Below are 23,794 nucleotides of genomic sequence, written 5' to 3' on the forward strand. Positions count from 1 at the left end.
AAAAAAAATTACAAATTAATATACATAAACCTCAGAATTTTAAATAGAAATGCAAAACCACTTTAAATATAGATTATAGATATACATAAAACTGAAGAAATTTCAGCAGAGGTGAATTAAACTGCAGAATGGAAAGTGTGAGTGATGAGGTGACCTCTCAATGCACGCTTGAACACCTTTAAATCATTTAGAGTTTAAATTTTTGGTGGAAGATTATTAAATAACTTGGTACGCGTATAGTACGTTCCTTTTTGACGTTTATTAGGGTTAGCATAGACTATACAAAAATTATATGCTTGTAGTTAATTTTTATTTCAGTGTTGTTGAGATTTGTCAAACTTGTTTCCACTTGCAAAATAAAAGTCTAGGTGTCCATGAAACCCAAAGTTTCTGGAAATAAATATGACATGCGCCCTGATGTGGAGAAAAGGTGTTTAGAGTATTACAGTAAGTGCAGTACGTGAAAGTATTATAACAATGCCGCATGGAAGTTACTGTAACTAAAACATTTGACTTCCCTTACTCGTTATAACTTGAAACTGTTGGTTGTGTTTTCCAGTTCGTGGAGACAGCATCTAGTGCTCAGAAGTCAAGCACGACGGATCCGTTCTACCGTCGTCAGTGCTGGGAAATAATTTGCTGTTTCTTGGTGGCATCCCTGAATTTTAATGATGATGAGAATAGAGTGCAGCAGCTGTTCTCCTGTCCAAGGTATATAAGAGCAGTTGGAGGCAGTCTATGAGGCACTGTTATAGATTTTTCTCTGAGCACCCAGAACTCATCATTTACTGGTACAGTGAGCCCGTTAGAGGCTGTATCACAATTAGTTTGGGTTTAGTATCCTGTCAGTACCAGGAGGCTTCTACAAGTAATGTATTTCTTTGTCATATCATAAACCCAGATTTCCCATTTGCTCTGTGCCTCTTACATCAGTTGCTGATTTAGGAAGCAGCAACTGCATTGGCCACTGCTGTGACCATTGAACATTAGGATGTGAGTGTAATTGTCTTTACTCATTGTGATTCGCTGTTGCAGTTTTGATGATCCACATGTGGAGATCTCCGCAGTCCATGGGATTCCGTACAGATTGCAGGACAAGCAAGCCAGAGCCACTCACCAGATGGCAGTCACAGGTAAGTTCATCCATTTGAGTAAATTGTTTAATAAACTTCTTTTCTGAATTACAATGCCATTATTGAAAGAAGAAGACCTTTTTTCCTGAAAGGTAGCAAATGGTTTTAATGAAATGAAGAACTTGTCTATTTCTTCTATTGAGACTACAAAGAAACAATGAAGAACGTGATTTTTCTTTGCCAGTGTAAGGAACCACATTTTGAGGCTGACCTCCACATAGTTCTATAATTGAGAATGCATGGAGTTTACCTCCATGCTCCCACTGCCTCACGGCATGGCGCTTAGTCACAAGGATAACTTCAGCTGATATAGCGAACCATTAAATGTTTGAAAACCATAATCGGTGTTGGTTTTCTGTAAGTCCAAGTGGTGTTAGAACCCAAAGACCACTGTGAGAACCTGAAATCTCTCTTAAAACCACATTTAGTATGTGAACTTGTTGAAAGCGTCTGCTTCATATCTGGAAAAGCCAGTAAGGCCTGTTGTGTATGTTGGTAGGAGTGTTTGTTGCTGCAGCCATGAAAGAGTTATGACGGTGTTCCTTGTGTGTCACTACACAATGGTGGCGATATCACAGGAAGCTGGTGAGTTCAGTTTTATAAATTTAGATTGTTCAACATTGAAACAATTTATATTACTGATGGTGAAGTTTCCATCTTTGCTTCCAGAAGGCATTATAAAGTGGCATTACTGATGGTGATATGGAAAATAAATCTAATTGATACGGCTACCTCTTGCCCCTTGTCGGTTGAATTCACCTTAGTAGTAGAAGTGCTACAGATGTTGGCTGTGTTGTAGTGGCTTGCCATTTCTTAATCTTTCATTTACGTCCTTTCTTCATGACATCAAAACAGGCGAACCTGAAGGGCATGGGCCCTTCTGGTGTTTATAGACTCCCTCGCTGTCATAACGGGGCATGAGGAGAGGGAGCCGTGTAAGCCGGGACACCTCGGCTCCAAACAGACGGCAAGCGAACTGTTCGTAAAATATCCACTGAATCAGTGGCAAGGGAAGTTGCGTGGGTCTGACGTGATGTGTGTGAGTTGTAGAGTTTGTAGTTGCAGTATTATGACGTGTGGAATAATGGCCCACTTGGCGAATGTTTTAAATTTGCTGGGGGGGAGGAAAAAAAGGCTCCAGTATGAATCTGTAAGCGAGGGAGTTCAGAATTTGTCAGGTCGCTGGTTGTGACCCGTATTTAAAGTTAACTTGTGAATGGGTTTGTAATGAACTTGACAGAATTTGTCTTCTGAAAATGGAAGGTGCTTGTTCATTGGCTAAGGTAGGAGTGTTAACTGCTTGGTGAAGTAAAACTGTGTGTTCTTAGAAGAGTGTGATGTCTTGATTTCTTGAATGTGAATGTATTTTCTCTTTCTGGGAGTAGCAGATTACGAGAAACAGAATGATCCTTCAGATTGTACTGAGCACCACGTGACCTGCGTACTGCTAGCCAGAGAAGCGTTGAAGTACGTGCGGCAACAGTTGGCAGACCGACTTGATGTCAGAAGATTAAACCTGCTGGGACAAAGAAGGAACCTCGTATCCGCAAGAAACTGATATCAGTCTGAACCAGGCATTCGTTGTGTGAGTACATGAGCATTAGAATGTATTTGATGCGGTTGTCATGTGAGAGAGATGAGTCTGTCCAATTTTATTAGGTACTTTAGATGTTGTGAACTTAAATGTGAGATTTGATATGTTGAAAGACCTATGTGCGGTGAGAGATTGGCATAATTGCAGTATCTGTGGTATGCTAGAGACATTCATGATTCTCTAGTGAATATATTGTTCATAGGACATCGAAATTGGAGGTTAGGTGTAGCTTGTAGATGAGGGTGGTGACTATTTGTGATAAGGTTTTGTTACACGTGAGATGTGTGCAGTGCTGAGGAGCCTTTAATGTGGTCTGTTTACTAATTAATAAGTGAGCATTTGCCAGTGTAAGTAATTTAGTTTTGTGCACAGTGAGCGGAGCTGCCGGGATATTTTCTGTGTTTGTGCTTAATTTTAGAGTTTGCTGTGTTGAGCAAGGGGATCGGTTACAAAACTTGTAAGTTTGGGGTGTGGTGTTTGTTATGAATTTGGATTTGCTTGCAAAAATGGAGATGACTGTCAGAGGTTCCATTTATTTGAGACTTAACCATAAGTTGAGAGTTGTCAGGTGTCAGTCTCATGGACATGTGATGAGGCTCAGTATTACTTCTGGTATATTCCGTGGTTGTTGGTGGGGTAAGGGGATTTGCATTAGGATCGAGGAGTGGTGTGGTTGGTTGGAACCAAGTATAGAAAGGCAGTGCCACTTATGTGGGTCACAATGTACCAGTGGTGGTGTTCGTCAGGATTGTTATTTTATGTCTGTAAAATGGTTGTGAAGAGTTCTTGGCTTAGGAAAGACTAATTTGTTAGTGTTGTCAGTCAGAGTGTTCCTTAGGAAGAATGTAGAGATTGTGTTTTTGTGTGTGTGAGAGAGAGACAGGCTGAAGTTATTGACCATTTAGTTTGGTTAAAGATTGTTGACCTGGAAATGAAATGATATATGATGTCTGTTTGGTGTTCGTTGACCACCTTGGCTGCTCCCTCATAAATATATTTTTACATAACCCCTCCTTCCTCTCATCTTGGGCTCCCATATCGCACCCACGAAAACCCTCAGTTATTTTTTAGAGGGCAGAAATCAGGAAGGAAATGCATACAATACGAAACCCGTGTCTCCCCTCCATTCATTTCTAGAACTTATTACTACTGTAAGAATCCGTGCTGAAATGGAAGGGAGGGGACTTTAAGTGGTACAGCTCTTTTGCAGGATGTTTGTTAAAATATTAGATGTTCGAGCCGTCTGTGAGTGAAGATTCCTTTGCGTATGATTCTTGGAGGTAGAACGTAGCTTTGTTTGTTGCACGTTTTATTGATCTTGTTATTGGGTAGTCAATCAACATACGATTATGATGTTGAAGGGGTCCCGGGATCTTAATAAACATTGTGACCACAATCAGAAATTCTCGTGTAGACATGCTGGCAATTCCGTAATCAGCGTGCACTAAAACTCATCTCGTAAAACTGTTTATTGACGTAATGTCAGATACAAAATATTGTTTTGTAGAATTGCTTTCTTTATTTTGTTGTGTTTCTACTTGTTACATTGAGAGTGCTGCTGCTGGTGTCATGGAGAGATGTTTCCTCAAAGTAAGAAATTTTTGGTGGCTCCTTTACTTAGTGGGGAATCCCCACGTCCATATTACAGAATGTCTAAGTATTTGCGACCGGGTAGGTGGCCCCAGCACCCTGCCAGTTTCTTTAGCACTTACAGTCATCCTTCCATCATGTTATGTGAATTGGGTGTGGAGCGAGAGAGAGAAGGCAGGCAGTTGTCTTCTGGCAAACTGCTGCTTCTGTAATTGCTGGAAATGTGACCATACGAGTAACCAAGACTTTGAATAAAAATCTGCCCCAAGATGTGGGCGTAGGTGTGCGGATTGTTTTAAAAAGGGTAGCAGAAAAATTGAACGTAGTTTAGCGTAATGAATGGCGCGTTGCTTTGGTTAACAAGGAAATGATCATTTGTTTACCGTAACTGAAACAAATTATTTACGAACACACAGTCACGAAGGTCATATTGAACGGCTTTTCGCGTTTGCTTTACTTCATCGTTTTGTCGTCTGATTTGACTTCGTTTGTCCCCACCATTTTCCTACGTGATACGACCATAATTCGTTGCGTTGGATACGTTACTGGGCGGGGGAAAAGGGTCCCTTTGTAATTTATGAAAGTGACATTTGACAACTTGCCGAAGTGTAGCCTAGAACGTTTGTACATTGGCCGACAGAATTCGTGTATTTCTACATTGATTTGAGGTCTTGTTCGTCCTCGTAATCGTTAAAAAACAACTCGGCTCAATTTGAATACTAAGAAAAGTGTTAAAACTAGCTACTACATGTTTGTCCAGGAAGGCACTGATGTTTTGTAGTTGGTAGTATAGCCAGTATGATCTGAGTTTTTATCCATTTTTGTTGTCTGGATTTGGAAACAGTTATTATTGAAATATGATATTGTGTAATATTACCAGTTAGGATTCCAGTGAGACAGATTAGATGTTTGGAAGAAGAAGATGACAATAATGATGACAGTAATTGCAGTAAACTTGTCTTCGCGATGTGTGTGTTACTTTTTTTTTCAGAATTGTCACCTTTACTCAGAACACCTGATGTGATCTGGATATGCCATTCTGGTCGCTGCGGTGTGACAGCAGATAGGTTGCGGTGTTTAAATATCAGTGTTGTAATGCAGTTTGGAATAAGCAGGGTTCCTAATGACGTAGGATGTGGAAAGAGGCAACTCCATTCTGAATGAATCTGGTTACATGTGGAATGTCACGGACATAGCACTTTGGAATTTCCTGGAAACTCGGCTATGCTGTCAGAGGAATTTTGCACTTATCTTCATCCAAGATTGTTTCCTTCCACACAAAAGACTGAGCTACGCCGCAGTTTAAAATATAAGGTGACATTTTCATTGATCTGTCTTTTACACGAACATTTGTCATTTCAGAGTTGGTGACCATGAAATAATGACTTTTTGTACAGACTGGATGCAGCGGCTTGTTATCGTTTAGGTTCATTTGTAACAAGGTAAATGTTAGGTGGAAGGAATATGTTGTTTGTGGCAATTCTTACTAATATAGAATATCACAATTTCTTATCTTATACAAGAATTATTAAGAAATCTGTCAAACTGCCCTCCACTCTTTCCATTTTAGTTTTGATTAGATCGATCATTGCTGGTGGACGTCGTGGTCTCTTACAATTGAACAAAGTTTGAGGTAAGGGATTCCTATTTATTATTATTGTTCATCACATTTAATGTTTTCATCTGCATTTTTGAACTCGTGTACGAGAATTAGACTTGTCTTCTTTTTAACACAATTTCAATTAACATTAGATTGACTTGTGTGTGTTCACGGCAACATTGATAATAAAAGAATATTCCAGTAGGCAATTAACTTTTTACAATTTTAAAGGAATTAAACGTGTTTCGTGGCCCAGAATCTTAATAAAAATATGTTGATGCTAAGAAGTGGGGTACATATTCTGAATAATAATTCTAACACTTTACAATTCCTGATACATCGACATTATTAAAGCGTTTTAGGGAACTCTGAAGAATTTTTATTTCGGATTTAGAAGCCTAATTATCTACGAATCTCCCTCTCATTATCTCCCTACATCAGCAGATTAAATCCGGGGAATGTTTGCTATTATTGAGTGCAAAGTATTTATGGGTGCAAAACGTGGTCTTTCACTTTGAGGGAGGAACATAGACTGAGGGGCTCTGAGAACAGAGTGTTGAGGAAGATGTTTGGACCCAAAACGGGAGTGGGACAGATAAGAGAGAAAAATACTTGACGAGCAACTCACCCGATGTTGTTAGGGTGAGTTGAGTGTTTACAAGGCCTGAAGGGAGGAGACCTCGGCGTAGGTCGCAGGATAACATTAAGATGGATCTTAGGGAGACTCGATGTAGCGAATTGGCTTTCCGAACACGATAATGAATCTTCTGGTTCAGTAAAGGAAGTGGGATGTTCTTTGACAAGCCGAGAACCATAGAATATCTTGCTCATTGCAGGTTGAGAGTAGCGTGATGTAGGCCCGATCTGCGCATGCGTTAGAACGACTTTGAGATTTTGTGACTGTTCCCAACTGTAATTCTCGCGTTCATTTGATAAATTTAAATGACGTATTGTGCTCTTGGTTTATATAAACGTGTAACTTAGGCAGGAAAGTCCTTAATCATGTAAGCTCTTACGCACTTTTACTTCTACAGAGAGAGAAGAACTCGAAAATTTTATGCTTATGAAAAGGCGTAACCTTCTTTTTCCAAAATTTGTTTGTTAACTGCCCGGTTCTGCAACAAAGGTCGCATAATTTCTGTGGCATGTTTTTGTAAACCTTGACAAAGATGGCTTACTACATCGGCGAGCGGGAGGTCATTGCCCCGATCAGCTGGTAATGCCGCATGTGTTAGTAAATGACGTCATAGCCTCGCGTCACACCCAGGACAGAACAGGACTCTGAAGCCACGGATAGAGCGAGCGATACAATCCCATGTCAGCAGATGCGAGTCGAGAGACCGACGGAAACAAGGCCATGAGAATAAAGCCTCAGTGGGAGACCCGGAAGGGGCGAGGGAGCCATCTCAAGCGTGCGCCGTGGATCATAAAGCATCAAGGATTGGACTGCGAGACGCGGGATCAACATTTCTAGATCAACGATCACGCAGGTTATGAACTGGCCGTGACACCAAATGAGACTCGAGTCCATGCCTACCGATTCGCTAAGCTAATTAAGAATCCCTGAGACAACCCATCAAAACCCCTAAAAATCCCACCAGCTACGTCGCTCTCCGGGATGGGACGCAGTGTGCGACCAGCCACGTCGTAGCGGACGCCGCGATGTACGCGACAGACATTAAGGAGGCTAATAAGTCCTTTGAAAGTGTGACAAAGTTCAAATACTTGGGAAAAACAATAACGATTCAAAATGATGCTCACGAGGAAGTTAGGAGGAGATTAAATTCCGGAAATGCTCGCTACTTCTCAGTTCAAAATATTTTGTCTTCCCGTCTGATTTCTAAGAACCTGAAGATTAAAGTATACAAAATACTAATTTTGCCTGTTGTGTGGTATGGGTGCGAAACATGGTCAATTTCGTTGACATTACTGTGTTGAATATTTCGGGCACAAACCTGGGTCCACATTTTCGCCTTCCGCTGTTATGTTATGGCAGTGAGCGTCAGTGTGGACCCGGCTTTAAGAGGCCGAGAAGTGAAAATGAAACTTAAAGATAAAAAGAAGAAGAAGAAGGCAGAGCTAAGACTCGAGAACAAGTGTCCATATCCAGAAAATCATTCCGTACCGAGCATATTTTATTAGCCACGTGATCTAATTAGAGGTTTGTGGCGACTATTACCGATTGGGTACAAGAATGCTTTGTGGGGTGGAGTTATTTTATCACGTGCTCGTGACTGATTTTCAAAAGACATGCGTAATTTAGAATTTAAAAAGAACCGGTTATGACGACAGGCGTTTTACTTCTGTACGCTGTCAGAACTTTCGTTCACTGTTTAACGTTCAAATGCGGCAAGCAAACTTTTTAAATTTTGGGACTTTACTGAGTTACGATGCAACTGACCATGAATGCAGAATGCAACGTGCGTGTTATTTCAACAATTTTAGCGTTCCTGAATTTCTTGTCACAGTGAACTTACTAAAACTGCAGCTGTGGTAGCTTGCTTGGTGACACACGCTATGCGACTCCACCCCCATTTAAAAGAAGGTTGAGCTGAAACAGGGTGTTTCATGTTAATTGTCGTTGAAATAAAATTTACTGTGCGTTAGATGTATAACACACCTCTTTCGATCTTTACTTTTTATGTATTAGGGGATGGTTATTCATGTAATAAATGTTTCGAACCCCCTCTGAGCTTAAGATTATGGCAGAGCAGATCTCTATCTATCTACCTGTCCGAAAGTCCATCCACCTGTCTTTATTATCCAGAGTTTCCGCATAAAACACAGTAACTAAGTACAACAGCAGAGCATACAGGCTTGGATTCAAACCAGTAACCTGCCGAGTACGAACCCCATTCCACAGCGCCCAGTTCCCAAGCCGCGCGTCGATGCCTGTTCGTTGCTTGGTTCTCAGCGTCAATAACAAATATAATGCTCCATGCGCTGTGATCTAATAGGGCAAACCACGGAAGTCTAGAATACTTTTCCAGAAGTCAGATTTCTTGAATAGCCCAGCGACTATTACGTTGTCAAGAAGCATTCTGTTCTATAGTTTGTTTCGCAGTCAAATCTAGAGCTCATAACGTGACGAGAACAGTCCTAATGTATTTGAATACATTTATACAAAGACTGAATAATGGCTACAGATTTTCATGAAGCTAAACCTACGATGGCTCAATTTTGTGGGCCCTCAGATTTTAATTGGGAAACTTGGATGTTTCCAAGTTAATGTATGTTCAATAATTCTCTTGTGTTTGGATTATTTACGACGCGAAACTTGGTCAGTGGCATTTATGCAGTGTCACAAACGCCTACATTTTGCGTTTTGGACGAATGCTTTGTGTTGAAAAGCATGAAACATTGGGTACTTGGCTAGTAACAGCGGACATAGCGTGGGAACCGCGGCGCGCCATTTGCTTGTCTGGTCTCTGACGTCACTTACCCCAGGTTAAATTTTATATAATTTTATGTGTGTCGAACTTTAAAACCCAAATAATAGGCGTACTAAATATATTTAGTGGCGTCTGCACTTATTATTTTGATCATTAAATGCCGTCCATTTGTTAGATTTAGCTTTAACCGTCACAGGATGTCAGGTGGGGTGACATCTTACGGGCGAAATCGCTCTTCATTTTTTTAATCGCGTAGCATCAGAGAGCCATTAGCCTTCGTAAGGGTGAGACGTGAGCCTGCCTGCAGTCTATCTTGGCCTACAGCGTACGAATCTGGTATTGTAGAATAAGCAACTAGTGTCCATAAGTTGTATTAAATAGTTTACGTGAAATTAATTGTGATTTCGTATTAATAGAGACAAATTAAATGTTTTCGGACACTTCCAAAAGCTACTTCACTTTTCTTTGTATAGTTGGATAAAAAGTAGTTCGTGGTGTGTGCAAATTAGGTCGTGTGAAACAATGAAGAAGTGTTCACTAAAAACGTCGTAACAGTTTCGTGATTTGAAATAACTTCGACTTTGATTTCACGTTGCTCGGTCAACAATTGCAAAATCATTATTCACGATATTCATTCCAACATGGAAAATTACGTGCGAAGTTGGTAGCCATTATGGCGTCTTTTTGCGATGTAGAAATATTAAATATTCAAGTCATTCAGAAATGAAGAACTTTTCCAAAATATTAAATTTGTTTGCCGACTTTTGAGCACGTACACAAAATTACTGCTGACCAGTGGCTTTGTAATCCGCGTAGCCTATAGGAACTGTACCGAGTACACATTAATATGAATAATTAATTAGTTGCAAAAGTGGTAGACATTTTGATTTTTCCGACATGAATATTCAAGCTGATCTGAATTATATTACATATTAATAATGAATGAGTTTTGCAAAGTTTCTAGAAGTTTCTCTTCAAAATTCTGGCGAACGTTTGGGAATCAAATTACTGTAGGACATTAATTGTTGATTGTCATTCTTATGATTTAGTCTAAAAATTCAGTGGTCCCATTGTAAAGTTATTGTCGTAGTTTCATGAAAATAATTTTAAATGCACTTGAGGAGATACTTAAATAATTATTGTGATAATATTATGTCAGTTCGGTTTCATATAAATTGATGAGTACATTTCAGTCAAATAGGGTTACGATGCACTCAGATGTCATTGCTAATATTAAATAGTTTTGTTTTCATATTTATAATCAGCTATTTACATGTGACATTACCGTAAAATGACCTCGCTCGGCTCACTGCTTGTTGCATCCGGAAGGCTCTCGGATAGATTCCCGAGCTGGTACAGAAGGTTTCGTGTTTTTATCCAGTTTCTCAGCGCATAACTAGTCACTGTGTCTTATATTATACTTTATTTTCGAAGCTGCAAAATGATGTGAGCACTAATGTACCAAAGTTAAGTCGTGGGCAATTCTTTTGCTGATCCTGGGATTTGGGATTCGTGCAATAGAATGACGGACAATTGTCTTCCTGTGATTAAATGAAAAAGTTAATTACACTTGAGAAATGTGAAATTCATTTCTTAGGATGTCTGCACCATTCCACCCCTTCAAACTACGTTACATTTTATCTTTACGTCGACACGTTAAATGATTTGTTACATCTTTGCAGCTTTTCCTGTACTCTCGCGTAAAATATTCCCATTATCCATAGAGTCAGGAATTCTTCCACTATTTCATCTTCCAGGATAGGAAACCATGAACACTTTTCATCTCCTCGTAAACTCCCGTCGTTTGTTCTACTTAGGCTACGAAGTCTAAACTGCAGTGCGTTTAAAAAGTTCGGTTCATTGTGTTCAGAATTTGTACAAAACTTGAAACATGTTCGCCTGCACCAACAAATTATTCCCCATTATAGCCAAGGTTCTTGGATTGTGACTGAGTAAGAGCAGTAACTGTCAAATCCGCTGACGTCACGTAAATTAAACATTGATATAAAGTTATTTGATGGCAGACTCCACACACGAATCGTACAAATTATCATTCTTTCTGCATGACTAACTCACTAATAAACCTAATAATTCTTTCCTTCTGTGTGCATGGCCGGCGAACACTAACTTTTCATGATTTGTACGTTCTCGTGTGCCCCTGCCATCCGTTGCTTCTTTGAATGTAGACAAATTTTAAATTTCGTTTCGTGAAAGAGCTTAAGAATGAACTTCAGTCGAAATCACGACAGTAAATAAATGGGACCAAAGGCGTCCCCACTCACAAATTCAAGGAATATTATAAAGAGTAGTATGATAATATTAAAAATGTCGCTAAATATGTTACTTGTGATGGGTAGTTGGACAGAACCTTCTATTTAATGTGTTTTGTTCTGAAGTTTCGGTCAGGATTACCACAGTGAAGTTTGCAAATGTTGAACACAGCTTCCATATCAGGTGTTATGTTATCCTGACATATCAATAAGAGCTCTTAATTAATTTACATCTCGACGCTGAGGCTCTCTGTCCCTGTTCCAACTTCTCGATTCTCTTCCACGTCTTCATACATTACAACGTTCTCTGGAAATTCACTGCCACAAAAGAACACGGAAGTTAATTCTCGTCACCAGAAAAACCGAAATTCTACTCCTAGTCCGAACCATTTAACTTAAATTCGGATCTTAACTCCGTTTTAATAATATTCTCCTCCACTCCGAGGCCCCTTAGCTCGTGTCACGTGTTTCCGTGTCAAAGTTTTCTGCTAGGTTTCAAATTCCTTGGGCGTGGCCTTCTTGATGTAATCACAGGAAAGAATAAAATAAATGAAACTCCTTCAACTGATACATCGTTGTTATATCATCATGCTTCGAGTCGAGAATAATTTCAGTTATTGTAGAGTATGAACTTATGTAGGCGTTGCCTTAGTTTTCTAATTTGTTCTGTGCTAGAAAAGATGATTCCATGGACCCGGAATCAAAACTTTAAATAATTCATTTTGACCAAACATCGGACGGCCGTCTTCGCTATGTGAAACTGAATAAAATCACGAAACCAAGCAAAGAGGAGGTTTTTGATCAGAGGAGCTTATGAATGCAACCAGTGGTGGACGGAGCACGGAAAACCAAAACTGTTTTGTTATTGTTAAATTGAGATTTGCAGACATCAGCAACAAATCTTTTTAAAATTGGTTGTCTGTCCATTGAAGAGCCTCCCCCCCCCCACAGCTTATATTTTATACGCAACGTGTTATGTATGCTGTCTAAATGCCCAGCCAATCGTAACCATATTGATTTGTTTATGGCTGTGATGTTCTCACACTAAAAGGCCATGTTACACGATCATATAACTTGCCGAATTCGATGGCGCACGCATTCATCGCGAACTAACAGACATGTCGAAATTTCGTAGTTATATCGCGCGGTGTATTACAGGCAGGCAGGCTCTGGTCATTGCGGTAAGATTTTCGATAAACCAGGAAATATAAGAGAATATTTGCTCGTCAGGGATTTCGAAGTGTTTAGTGTTTAGTGTTCAGTAAAGATTGGCTCAGAGTTTCGAAAGAGTGTAAAGTCTGTGTGTGAGTGAAGCGGCCCTCTGAGTATTTGTGGTTGTGTTGTGTTGTGTTGTGCCAGCGAGAGACTTCGAACCAGGGACCATGGCAAGAGGAGCAACGCGCAAACAGTAAAGTTAAGAGAAAAAACCAGTGTCGGCCGAACCCCTAGTGGACGAGGACCCATCCGCTGGAGGATGGGCTGGGTGCTCGCGGCAGATCTTGTACGCCATAGCATAGGCACGGTCTTATCAGAGCAGCCAGGCCCCAGGTTGCCAACGATAACCACGTCGGTCCGTGCCAGGCAACTTGTATTTGACGCGGCGCCCGCCACGACTGAGGGCATGTTAGGTTAAGGTCAAGTTGGCAACCCTGTGCACTTTATACTTTTTTTATAGTTTGTAAGTGTCCTCCCTGCCCTCCCCGATAGGTGCCCAAGTTAGGTCGCGTGCACTTAGCTTTTGTGTCCATGGCAATGGACGTTCAGTTAGGAGGGTTTGATATTTCTGTGTGTTTTTTTTTTATCACAGGGTGCACAACTTGACAGGTTCGGTCGGCACGACCAATGAAATCAATGCGAGAAGGAGAGACAGACAAAAAGAACTTTTGCATTCTCTTCCTGTGAACAAATCGCATTGCAAGGAAAAAGATTCAGTAAAGCCAAAATACGTATTTTGGTTCTTCAGTCTTTCGCTTCAGTGCTGAAAGATTTGTCTGAATCTGTAAGGTTATTTATTGTCAGGAATTCTGAAGAGAAATATTATGTTTTGTTGTGTGTTTTATTCTGTGAACTGAATTACAGGTTATTCGACGTTAGAGAAAGACATCGATTGTGTTTTTTCTTAAGAAAGCGTAATTCAGCGTTATCGAACGCAGATCAGTTACACGAACATTTTGCGTTTCGTTTGTCCGCGAGAATCGCGGAATTGGCGCCGGAGTTAGGATTTTGCACGACGAAAACTTCGCCGACGTAATAACGCGCTTTGGTTTGAACAAATTAGGAGTTTCGTGTGTTGTTCCGGGCCGCGAATCCGTGTCGCTGTTATTTTTTTCAGGAAGGCGAACTCCTTGCACGGGCGTAAAGGTAAGTGACAGAATAAAGGTGGGTGAGAGGTTCGACGTTGTTTGGTCCTCGTTTCCGACGTTTCGTTCTTCGATTCAGTGAACCGTCATTCCAGCGCGACAAATCTGAATTTCGTGTTCTCGTTTCATTTCCGATCTTATTGCGACGTCGTAAAAGCTCGATAAATTTTAGTCCGCGTTTTCGTTCGCCGAAGTGGATGGCCTGCAGTCGTGTCGCTTCGAAGTTGCGCTTGTCAAAACGGACAACTGCAATGAGCAATCATAAATGGCTACTGAACTCTGCGCATGCGCACAGCAGAAGAGATGAGTCACGGAGTCAACGAACAGCACAGGTAAGTTTTCTGAGTTCGTGTTCTTACTTCCAATGTATGATTGTTGAGCCGTTCTTACAGAAGTCGTTTTGTTTGTTTGTTTGTTTGTTACAGGTCCCGCTCATTTCCTGTGCCTCAACGTGGCGAGCGGGTGAAACAAAGAACGATGCACGCCCGAAATTGGTTTTAGGTTTTACTTTGACGGAAATCCGTCCATTTTGGTCACACTGTTTCGTCTGTGTGCGGTTATGATTCGTGATTTGCCCAAGTTAATTGTCCTTTAAACGTTTCAATGTTATTTCGCGTCGCCTATTGACACGTGTTCGTCTGTCTTATTTTCTCCAGGTTGTGAGGATTTGAATAGGAGAGTCGACTTATGCACATAAGTGACGTGGAAATTATAATGGAAATGTCCGGGCAGTATTTTACGAAGTTGTGATTCATCGATTTTGATTAACATGGTTCGGGTAATTTGGACAATTACTCGCGGACGGATACGATGAGACTAATGGGTGGTCTTTAAAAAACACAGACGAGGGGGATTGTTTTGGTTTCTTAATTGTGACACTCTGTGGCACTTATAAAAGTGTCAATTATTTGCTTTCATGAATGTACAGAATTGAAAAATTTGACAGGGTGACCAAAAATGCTCGGAATGATGAAAGAACGTTTTGATATTTTGGCCAAGCAACGGAAGTGTGATGATACAAACTTCTGTTAAACCTCTGTTGTGTGACCACAGAGTTGTATTCGTGAATCTGGTAATTTAGAAATTATGGGGATGCATCGTTCCTTGGCCAAACAGGATGAACCTGATAATTTTAAATAATTTCCTGGTCACCAAGCCCTCGTTCACAGCTTCAAATGCATTCAGTATTTAGCTTTTCAAGAAGTTCCCTCTTACAAATCCTGCCATTTCAGTCTGAACCTGTAACCTAGCAACCTTAAATTTATTTTCATGTTAGCGATGTCACGTGTTGAATGTTAACCGAAGAGATTTTCTGAATCTTTCCGAAATTATTCACGTGTCTGTAGTAATAGCAGTGCCTGGATCCAGTTTCTGAAATTTAATGTCTGAAATATTCATTATTATAATAATTTCTCTAACTATACATGAGTCACTTAACTCGACTTTTATCACAAGAATACTTTTAACATTTGCCTTAACGTCACGTATAAGAATTGTGGAATGGAGGGCTTAATGTTCATCAAAAGGTTTCAGGTAACTCGTGTCATCACTAGCTCAATTTGAATTTTGACATTCTGTGAAAATGATGTACGTAAATCTGTGATTTATCGGAAGGTACTACGCTTGCAGGTACCTGGAGGAACTAACAAAAACCAGGACAGCTCATCCGCAGTCCAATTCTTGAGCACAGGACGTCCAGAACACAGAGCAGAGGGGCTACGCCTTCAACAATTCATCATCACGAAGTTTTGTTGTTAACTTGATGCATGTTTTTGGATATTTCCTGGGGATTGAGACGAGCTGCATCCAGTGAGTTTTTCTAGTGTTACAGGATACTGTAAGCAGAGCCAGCGTCTGAAATGTTGTTTTTTTAAAAAAAAATATATTTGTTTCGAAAGTGCAATTAGCCTCTTTACCGTCCAGTAAAATGTTAATTTTAACTTTGTCCAGTTAACACAATTTATTCCAGCAGTATCAATACAAATCACATTAAAATTACGCAGTTTATAATATTTATCTTTAGAGTAAATTAAATGTAAAAATACCTTCACGGCGACTACCAAAAACACGTAATTAAAACCGAGCGCCTTACTCCAGACTCCTCCCAGTTCCACAAGAGGCGCCACCATCACCTCGTTTTCATCTCGTGCTACCAAGGTCTCCTACGTCGCACTCGCATAGCAAATTGTGATGAGCATTGACTATTATATTAGGAGCAAACCTTCGTGTGTTTTTAAACATAATTCTCGTGTGTTCTAATTGTGGTGCAATGTATTCAGTACAGCTGTTTCTCTGTCGTTCAATATCCTAGAAACAAAGCGAGCTCCTGAAACGCTGAGCGATGGATGAACACAAATCTTAGTACTTAGTACATCGTATTTGATTCTGTGTAAATGTTGTTTTGAAATTGATGTTGCTAAAACTTCTGTCACTATTTACGAGATAAATTGTTAGTATTAACTGAAATTATGAATTGTAAAATGGTATAAAAGATACTGGACTGAGAGCTGTGTTTTAAGTCCACCTGACGTCATATTTTCAGGGGCTTAAAATGTCGCCTTTGATACATTTCATTGCCTCATCTTTATCAATTCCTCGTGGCGTCTGTTTCGATTCTGTCTCTGAGAGTTTGTTTCTGTTTTGTGCGGTCGAAATTGGAACTCCATTACGACAACGGAATCATCCAAATTCGAAAGAGTTCAGAGAAAGTTTCGTGCTTTGTGCCACGGTAATTACGAATGCATTTTAGTTACAGTAAATATCTCAGGCGGCGTCTTGATGACTTCCCTTTTCAATTCGTTTAAGAACAAAATTAGCTTTTTCCGTGTTTGATTTTGCTTTTGTCCTGACCTCTGTACATTTACGGTTAGTCTCAATTTCAAGGTCAGAGGCGTACTGCGTGTTTTTGTGCAGTAATTAAAGTTAAGATTCATCCGCGAAAGACTTGCTCGTGTTGTGTTGGTGGACGTGTATTCGCGTTACTAGACTTCTATGTTACTTTTATTAGATTCGATGTAAAACAGGGCAATTGATAGTACGAATTAAAATAAATGTATGCTTATAAAAAATCCGGACAATTTGTGACCGAATGTCAAAGTATCATAACAATTATGCACTGTCGTCTTCGTTACTTCAATGCAACACGAATATTCAAAATAATAACGTGTAAAATTTACTGCGATGTAACTTAATGAAGCTTCTACAAAGTACAGTCAAATAATTAAATAAATTTAGAGCGTGATGGAGCACGTACACACAGACGTAGTGTTCCGTGCTCCGTGACCGGAGAAACCTAAATGGAGAACAGCCCGTTAAATCGGAAAATGTTGTGGGAGATTTGTCGCCTGTTACGAGAAAAGCTTTGACCTTGGTAGTGCGCGCAGAGCATAAGGAAAATGTTTTCTCAGCTAGAATACGTTCTCACGGCGGGGAGTACGAAGACGCCCGTCTTCAGCGTTGTAGCGCCGCGAAGTCTGGTAGGAGGTCCCTCCTGCCTCCATCATCACGTCGTCTTATCGCCCTGACGATGGAGGCATCAAGCAGCGTCGGTTTGAAGCCACAGATTTACAACCCTCAGACTTCTACAGAGGTCAGAACTGCCGAGGTCAAATCTTTCGCCGTGAGTCAGGAATAATATGCATAGCAGATCGTTACAGATTGCACCGTCCTTTAATTACGAGTCGTAGTTCGTAAGTTTTTCTACGCACTTATTAAGTAGCTGAGCGTTGCCACGTTCAGCGCTGATTAGATCGCTATAGCCCTTATGTCCGGATCCCCTGTTTTCAGTGCACGTGCATCGTGTCTCAAGGTCCCCTCCCCGTCCTCCCCTGCGCCTCATCGTGGGAAATTGCAGGTGTCCGGAGTCTTTTTCTGTAACTTGTTTGTCAACTTGTTTTTCACCTGAAAATAAATAACTAAAGCCTCAGCTGAGGCGATCTTTAATTAAACCCCGTGAACCCAGCAAAAGAGTCTCATAAATCCCTTCATCGAACCCAAACCCACCTTGGCAACAATCTACAAAGAAGAAGGGAACTGTTTCACAACCTCTTCAAATGCCGTGCTTTCAGTTAACAGATGTGTTTATTTATTCACGGTATTTTTAGGTATTTTAATGAATAAGCACAAAATATTACCACAAAATACACAAAATTGAATTTCGTTAAGGCACATACAGAGTAACAGGAAAATGATACAGCTCTAATCAAAGGGGGAACTCAATTCATGTTTCCGAGATAAAATCAAATACAGAATCAGCTTAACAGATCGTAAGCCGGGCCTGAAAGAAGACTTCACGTCTTATAACTGCCTCGAACCTGGACAATACCTCACCAGAATGCGCCACTAACCAGGACGTGGTTAACATAACACATCATTTATTCCGGCCCGAGTCCATTGTGTTACAAGACAGAACAGTTTCATTTCTTCGAGGACACCAGCAGAATCTAAAGTTCTCACGGCGGTAAGAACGAAATTTCTTTCGTTCTGGATTGACCACTGATCGGCGCTGCAACCAAGGACACAGTCGTCATCCTCCACCTTTCCTTCCTCAAGCGCAGAAAAATCAATAACGTCCCGAAGTTCCTCGTCCGCCAGATGGCAGGAGAATGTTGATGTAGACCATGCACGCAGCTAGTTTCAGCTCGCAGACACAGATAGCGCGCGTGTCAACACTTCCACTTCCTGTTCGTACAGCGGATGTAATGGCGACGTATATTAATTTGCACGTGTTTAACCATAAGCATAATTCACTATGGCGTGTAATTAGCAAATGGTCATTTTTGGTCCAACAACACAAAGTTTATTCGCGGGAAATCTGTTGTCTCGTCTCAGTAAATAAAGAAATTAATTAATGCCAGACGGCATGACAAAATATCCAAAAGACAGTCGCCTTCCTTTGAATTTTAAGTTAATATTCTTTAACGATGCCATTTTATAATGACTCAACTTTTCGGTTCATAATTAATATATGATATAATGATTACCAGCCCATGAATATTGGTCATCTGGAGAGAACTTTTGACTGTGAAAGAGGCTTAGAGCCTGCCACTTCAAAACCATCGTCAGTACGGGCTTCTACTGCACATTTTTCACATAACCGGAAATCTTCTAGAACTATCTAAACAAAAGACGGGAGTCTAACGAAGGTTTATTGCGATTACATTCCAAATTCTTTTGCACTAAAAGGGCTATAAGCTGTGTCTATTTCTTGTTCCTACTTTTTAATTTCTGTTTTGCATGGATCAGAGTCCTTCATCGGAATCCGATAGCAACTTACTCACTCAAGAAATCCACCGCCTTTCATTGAATCCAAAGGTTCATCACCGCCTTCACAAGATTATCCTTATTCAAATTCAACCCACTCTCTAACATTTAACTTCATTACAATCCATTTTAATATTATCCTTCAACTTACTCTTATGTTTCATGGTAAATTTAAAGTGACATAGAAGATGCTGTAGAATTTACTTTTTCTTACAATCTCTGATTGGTTAATTAGGTTAATGGACCTATAATAACTTCACCTAGATTCTAGGTTGTCCCCAGACATTGTGGCAAAGGGAAGGAAACCCCCGTCCTGCCAAGAATTGAAGCCCGAACGCCCAGTTCGTAGCTAGTAGCCTGAAAGAGGCCCCAATCCGGATTGACGGAGGCGTTACTTATATACTTTGTATATCATCTTGGAAATTCAGCGGACGCCGACTTCCTTATGAGCTCGGCGTAAACCGTAGTCAGAAATGTGGGGCGTAAGCGATGCCTTTTCTATTTGTGTAACTTTTCTTTTGAATTCGAATCGTTTCATTGGAAAACAGAGACAGATAACGGCGAACGAATAAAATGTACGGAGAAGAAACAGGGAAGGAGAATAGGAAAAGATGGAGCTGAAACAAGAGGGAACACAATAATAATTGTGATGTTACCTCTCGTTCCATGTGTGGATTTTCCACGGATCTGCGTTCTGACATTCGACAACCGAAACCTCCCAATAGCCGCGATGTACGCGACAGACATTAAGGAGGCTAATAAGTCCTTTGAAAGTGCGACAAAGTTCAAATACTTGGGAAAAACAATAACGATTCAAAATGATGCTCACGAGGAAGTTAGGAGGAGATTAAATTCCGGAAATGCTCGCTACTTCTCAGTTCAAAATATTTTGTCTTCCCGTCTGTTTTCTAAGAACCTGAAGATTAAAGTATACAAAATACTAATTTTGCCTGTTGTGTGGTATGGGTGCGAAACATGGTCAATTTCGTTGACATTACTGTGTTGAATATTTCGGGCACAAACCTGGGTCCACATTTTCGCCTTCCGCTGTTATGTTATGGCAGTGAGCGTCAGTGTGGACCCGGCTTTAAGAGGCCGAGAAGTGAAAATGAAACTTAAAGATAAAAAGAAGAAGAAGAAGGCAGAGCTAAGACTCGAGAACAAGTGTCCATATCCAGAAAATCATTCCGTACCGAGCATATTTTATTAGCCACGTGATCTAATTAGAGGTTTGTGGCGACTATTACCGATTGGGTACAAGAAGACTTTGTGGGGTGGAGTTATTTTATCACGTGCTCGAGGCTGATTTTCAAAAGACATGCGTAATTTAGAATTTAAAAAGAGCCGGTTATGACGACAGGCGTTTTACTTCTGTACGCTGTCAGAACTTTCGTTCACTGTTTAACGTTCAAATGCGGCAAGCAAACTTTTTAAATTTTGGGACTTTACTGAGTTACGATGCAACTGACCATGAATGCAGAATGCAACGTGCGTGTTATTTCAACAATTTTAGCGTTCGTGAATTTCTTGTCACAGTGAACTTACTAAAACTGCAGCTGTGGTAGCTTGCTTGGTGACACACGCTATGCGACTCCACACCCTCGACCCCCCATTTAAAAGAAGGTTGAGCTGAAACAGGGTGTTTCATGTTAATTGTCGTTGAAATAAAATTTACTGTGCGTTAGATGTGTAACACACCTCTTTCGATCTTTACTTTTTATGTATTAGGGGATGGTTATTCATGTAATAAATGTTTCGAACCCCCTCTGAGCTTAAGATTATGGCAGAGCAGATCTCTATCTATCTACCTGTCCGAAAGTCCATCCACCTGTCTTTATTATCCAGAGTTTCCGCATAAAACACAGTAACTAAGTACAACAGCAGAGCATACAGGCTTGGATTCAAACCAGTAACCTGCCGAGTACGAACCCCATTCCACAGCGCCCAGTTCCCAAGCCGCGCGTCGATGCCTGTTCGTTGCTTGGTTCTCAGCGTCAATAACAAATATAATGCTCCATGCGCTGTGATCTAATAGGGCAAACCACGGAAGTCTAGAATACTTTTCCAGAAGTCAGATTTCTTGAATAGCCCAGCGACTATTACGTTGTCAAGAAGCATTCTGTTCTATAGTTTCTTTCGCAGTCAAATCTAGAGCTCATAACGTGACGAGAACAGTCCTAATGTATTTGAATACATTTATACAAAGACTGAATAATGGCTACAGATTTTCATGAAGCTAAACCTACGATGGCTCAATTTTGTGGGCCCTCAGATTTTAATTGGGAAACTTGGATGTTTCCAAGTTAATGTATGTTCAATAATTCTCTTGTGTTTGGATTATTTACGACGCGAAACTTGGTCAGTGGCATTTATGCAGTGTCACAAACGCCTACATTTTGCGTTTTGGGCGAATGCTTTGTGTTGAAAAGCTTGAAACATTGGGTATTTGGCATAAAATGAATTAATGGTTTCATCATCGCACTCAGCTGTGCTGATGCAGTGAAAGGTTTCGACGGACTGGACTCGTAGGTCGATTGAATCTGGTGTCAGAGTTGCAATATTAAGACGAAAATTCTCCGGGATGTCGCGCCGTATAATACAGTAGAAACTGGCCGACGTTTCAGAGGTGCTTACTTCCTGCATCATTGGGCACTCATCGCCCTGATGATGGTAGGTAATAAGCACCTCTGAAACGTCGGCCAGTTTCTACTAGATTACTTGCCGCTGTGAGAAGCTGAAATCTCACTTACAGCAAGGATGTTTCTGGCAAAGTGACAACTTGCAAGATCAAGAAGGAGATGGGGGATACCATTTTGGTTGGTTTTATGGAAATAAGTTGCGAGTACGTGGACTGGATCCGTGTGGCTTGGCACTGGGACAGACGGAGGATTCTGTTAAAGGCCTGCTTCGTGTTCGGCAGGTCCCGGATTCAAATCTCGGCTCAGAGCCCGGCTATCTCAGCCCCTCCAGGCAAATTCCGGGATGGTACCGTAAATTAGGCCACGACCGCTTCCTTCCACATCCTTTCTAATTCATTATTCATTGTCTTCCTCTCATTCGACGCTGTGTAATCCGTTGAATTGTAAAAAGATAATCACGAGGAGGTTTTATCATTATCGCAGCTGCGTCGTCTCACGCACGGCTCTGCCTGATTTCCGCTGGCCTTGACCTAAGTAATTGGTTCACGCGGCGATTTCTTGCTTCAGGCAGGATCCGGTACGAGAGCTCGTGGCAGAATTTCCTGAAGAGGACGTCTGCATTTTATGGCTGTCGACACGATCACTGTGATGGAAAAGTTCTCTTATCACGGAATGTTAAACTGCAGGTCGTGTCTCAAATATTTTTAGATGCATTTAACTCTTTGAAGCACAGTGGTAACTATATGTACCACCTGCAGTTATATTTATGGGGTCTTCTTAAGGTACAATTTGGCTGCACGCGACAGAGACGGACTCATCGCAGCTTCCCGCCACTCACTTTTGAGGTGACGACCGAGACATGCGGCAAAGTGTTTGTTTTGTTGAGACGCGTGCACATATTCTGTGAAAAATGAGTATAAAAATGCTTCTAAAAAGGTTACTCGAAGAAGAAGAAGAAGAAGATGTGTTGCTGTGTTATTTGTTGCGAAAGAAAGAAAGAAAGAAAACCTACGAGTTCAATATTCAAAACCAGACGCGAAGAAGGGTCTTTCTGTCTGTTAATAAAGAATCATTTATCATTAGAAGAAGAAAGTTTCAGGAGTTATTTCAGATTGAATCAAAAGCAGTTTGGTTACGCACTGAGTTTAATAGGAAAAACATACAAACAACAAAAACTGTCGCTCACGTTACGGTTAAGTTTCTTATATTGTATTATTACTAATTATGTCACAAATGTAATGACAATTGTCTTCATTCTGTGATGTTGGTTGGTTCGGGGGTCGAGGCAGTTCTTATAGGAGAATGTGCTGATACCTCAGATGAACTTGGGTTGGACATCCCATGTTGCTCCTCGCATATCCATCTGAATCACTTCATAGTGACTTAAAATGTTAGCTTGTATTTTCAAACGTGGAGCCTTTACGTGGTTCCCAAATGAAGCAATTTCGTCTTCAATTTCTGTATCAGTGTTGGCACTTAACTGTTGCACGAGATTATCAAGAATATCATCATGATTGTTGTTGCGTCTTTTTCGTCGTGGAGGCTGTGGTACAGAGGACTGCGATGCTTCATCTGGACAACCTTCGCTGTTTTCAGTCCGAGTCTCAAACTGTGCGTTTGCCGCTGAATCTGACTCAACATTAGATGCAGTAGGTCTTTCTGTTGAAACCGGTTCTAAGAATTGGAGTCTCTTGAAAAAATCCCACTTAGAATTTTTCGGTGGTGCAGCTGATCCGGTTGACATTTTTCTTTTGCGTTTAAATCGATTGTATGAATCCCGTATATACTTCCAGCGTTTTCTACAGTCTCCATATGAAATGAGAAAATACGCCCATTTTCGTGTGCGTGTTCTTTGTGTACGATATCACTTATTGAGTGATTGACAATTTTTTCCCTTCAGATTTATGGCGACTGGCGAAAGTTACGCTTCACTATCGTTTGCTTACCGTATATC

General features: G+C 40.7%; 1 protein-coding gene and 1 pseudogene across 4 annotated transcripts in view; both read left to right on the forward strand.

The window, feature by feature from the left end:
- Positions 1-269: 269 nt before the first annotated feature.
- LOC147873397 (uncharacterized) lies at positions 270-8,604 on the forward strand. Of its 3 annotated transcripts, none has more exons than XM_087351358.1 (5): positions 270-711; positions 1,058-1,133; positions 1,633-1,718; positions 2,519-2,718; positions 5,309-8,604. In XM_087351358.1, exons 1-4 carry the CDS (start codon positions 669-671, stop codon positions 2,689-2,691), a joined length of 378 nt encoding a protein of 125 aa, XP_087207484.1. In that variant the 5' UTR covers positions 270-668; the 3' UTR covers positions 2,692-2,718; positions 5,309-8,604. The 3 variants fall into 3 exon arrangements, with proteins under 3 accessions (XP_087207484.1, XP_087207485.1, XP_087207483.1); XM_087351359.1 differs by having other exon boundaries at positions 308-711; positions 5,680-8,604; XM_087351357.1 differs by lacking the exon at positions 5,309-8,604 and having other exon boundaries at positions 320-711; positions 2,519-3,678.
- A 5,749-nt stretch (positions 8,605-14,353) lies between these two features.
- The window catches only part of LOC147873398 (peroxisomal multifunctional enzyme type 2-like), a 40,491-nt pseudogene continuing 31,050 nt past the window's right edge, over positions 14,354-23,794 (forward strand). Inside the window, exon 1 of the transcript XR_015535876.1 lies at positions 14,354-15,748. The product of XR_015535876.1 is annotated as a peroxisomal multifunctional enzyme type 2-like (transcript). The remainder of the gene's footprint in view (positions 15,749-23,794) is intronic.

Source organism: Zootermopsis nevadensis, unplaced genomic scaffold (genome assembly GCF_977971745.1).
Source record: "Zootermopsis nevadensis isolate Lab colony 2312 unplaced genomic scaffold, Znev_1.0 Znev_ptg000019l, whole genome shotgun sequence".
Lineage (NCBI taxonomy): Eukaryota > Metazoa > Arthropoda > Insecta > Blattodea > Termopsidae > Zootermopsis > Zootermopsis nevadensis.

Excerpts from the sequence above, each read along its gene's own strand:
- LOC147873397 (XM_087351358.1), top strand. The coding sequence starts at position 669 with ATGATGATGAGAATAGAGTGCAGCAGCTGTTCTCCTGTCCAAG. Across the intron at positions 712-1,057 it reads CAGCTGTTCTCCTGTCCAAG|ATCTCCGCAGTCCATGGGAT; the intron begins GTATATAAGAGC and ends CCACATGTGGAG. Across the intron at positions 1,134-1,632 it reads TCACCAGATGGCAGTCACAG|GAGTGTTTGTTGCTGCAGCC; the intron begins GTAAGTTCATCC and ends GTATGTTGGTAG.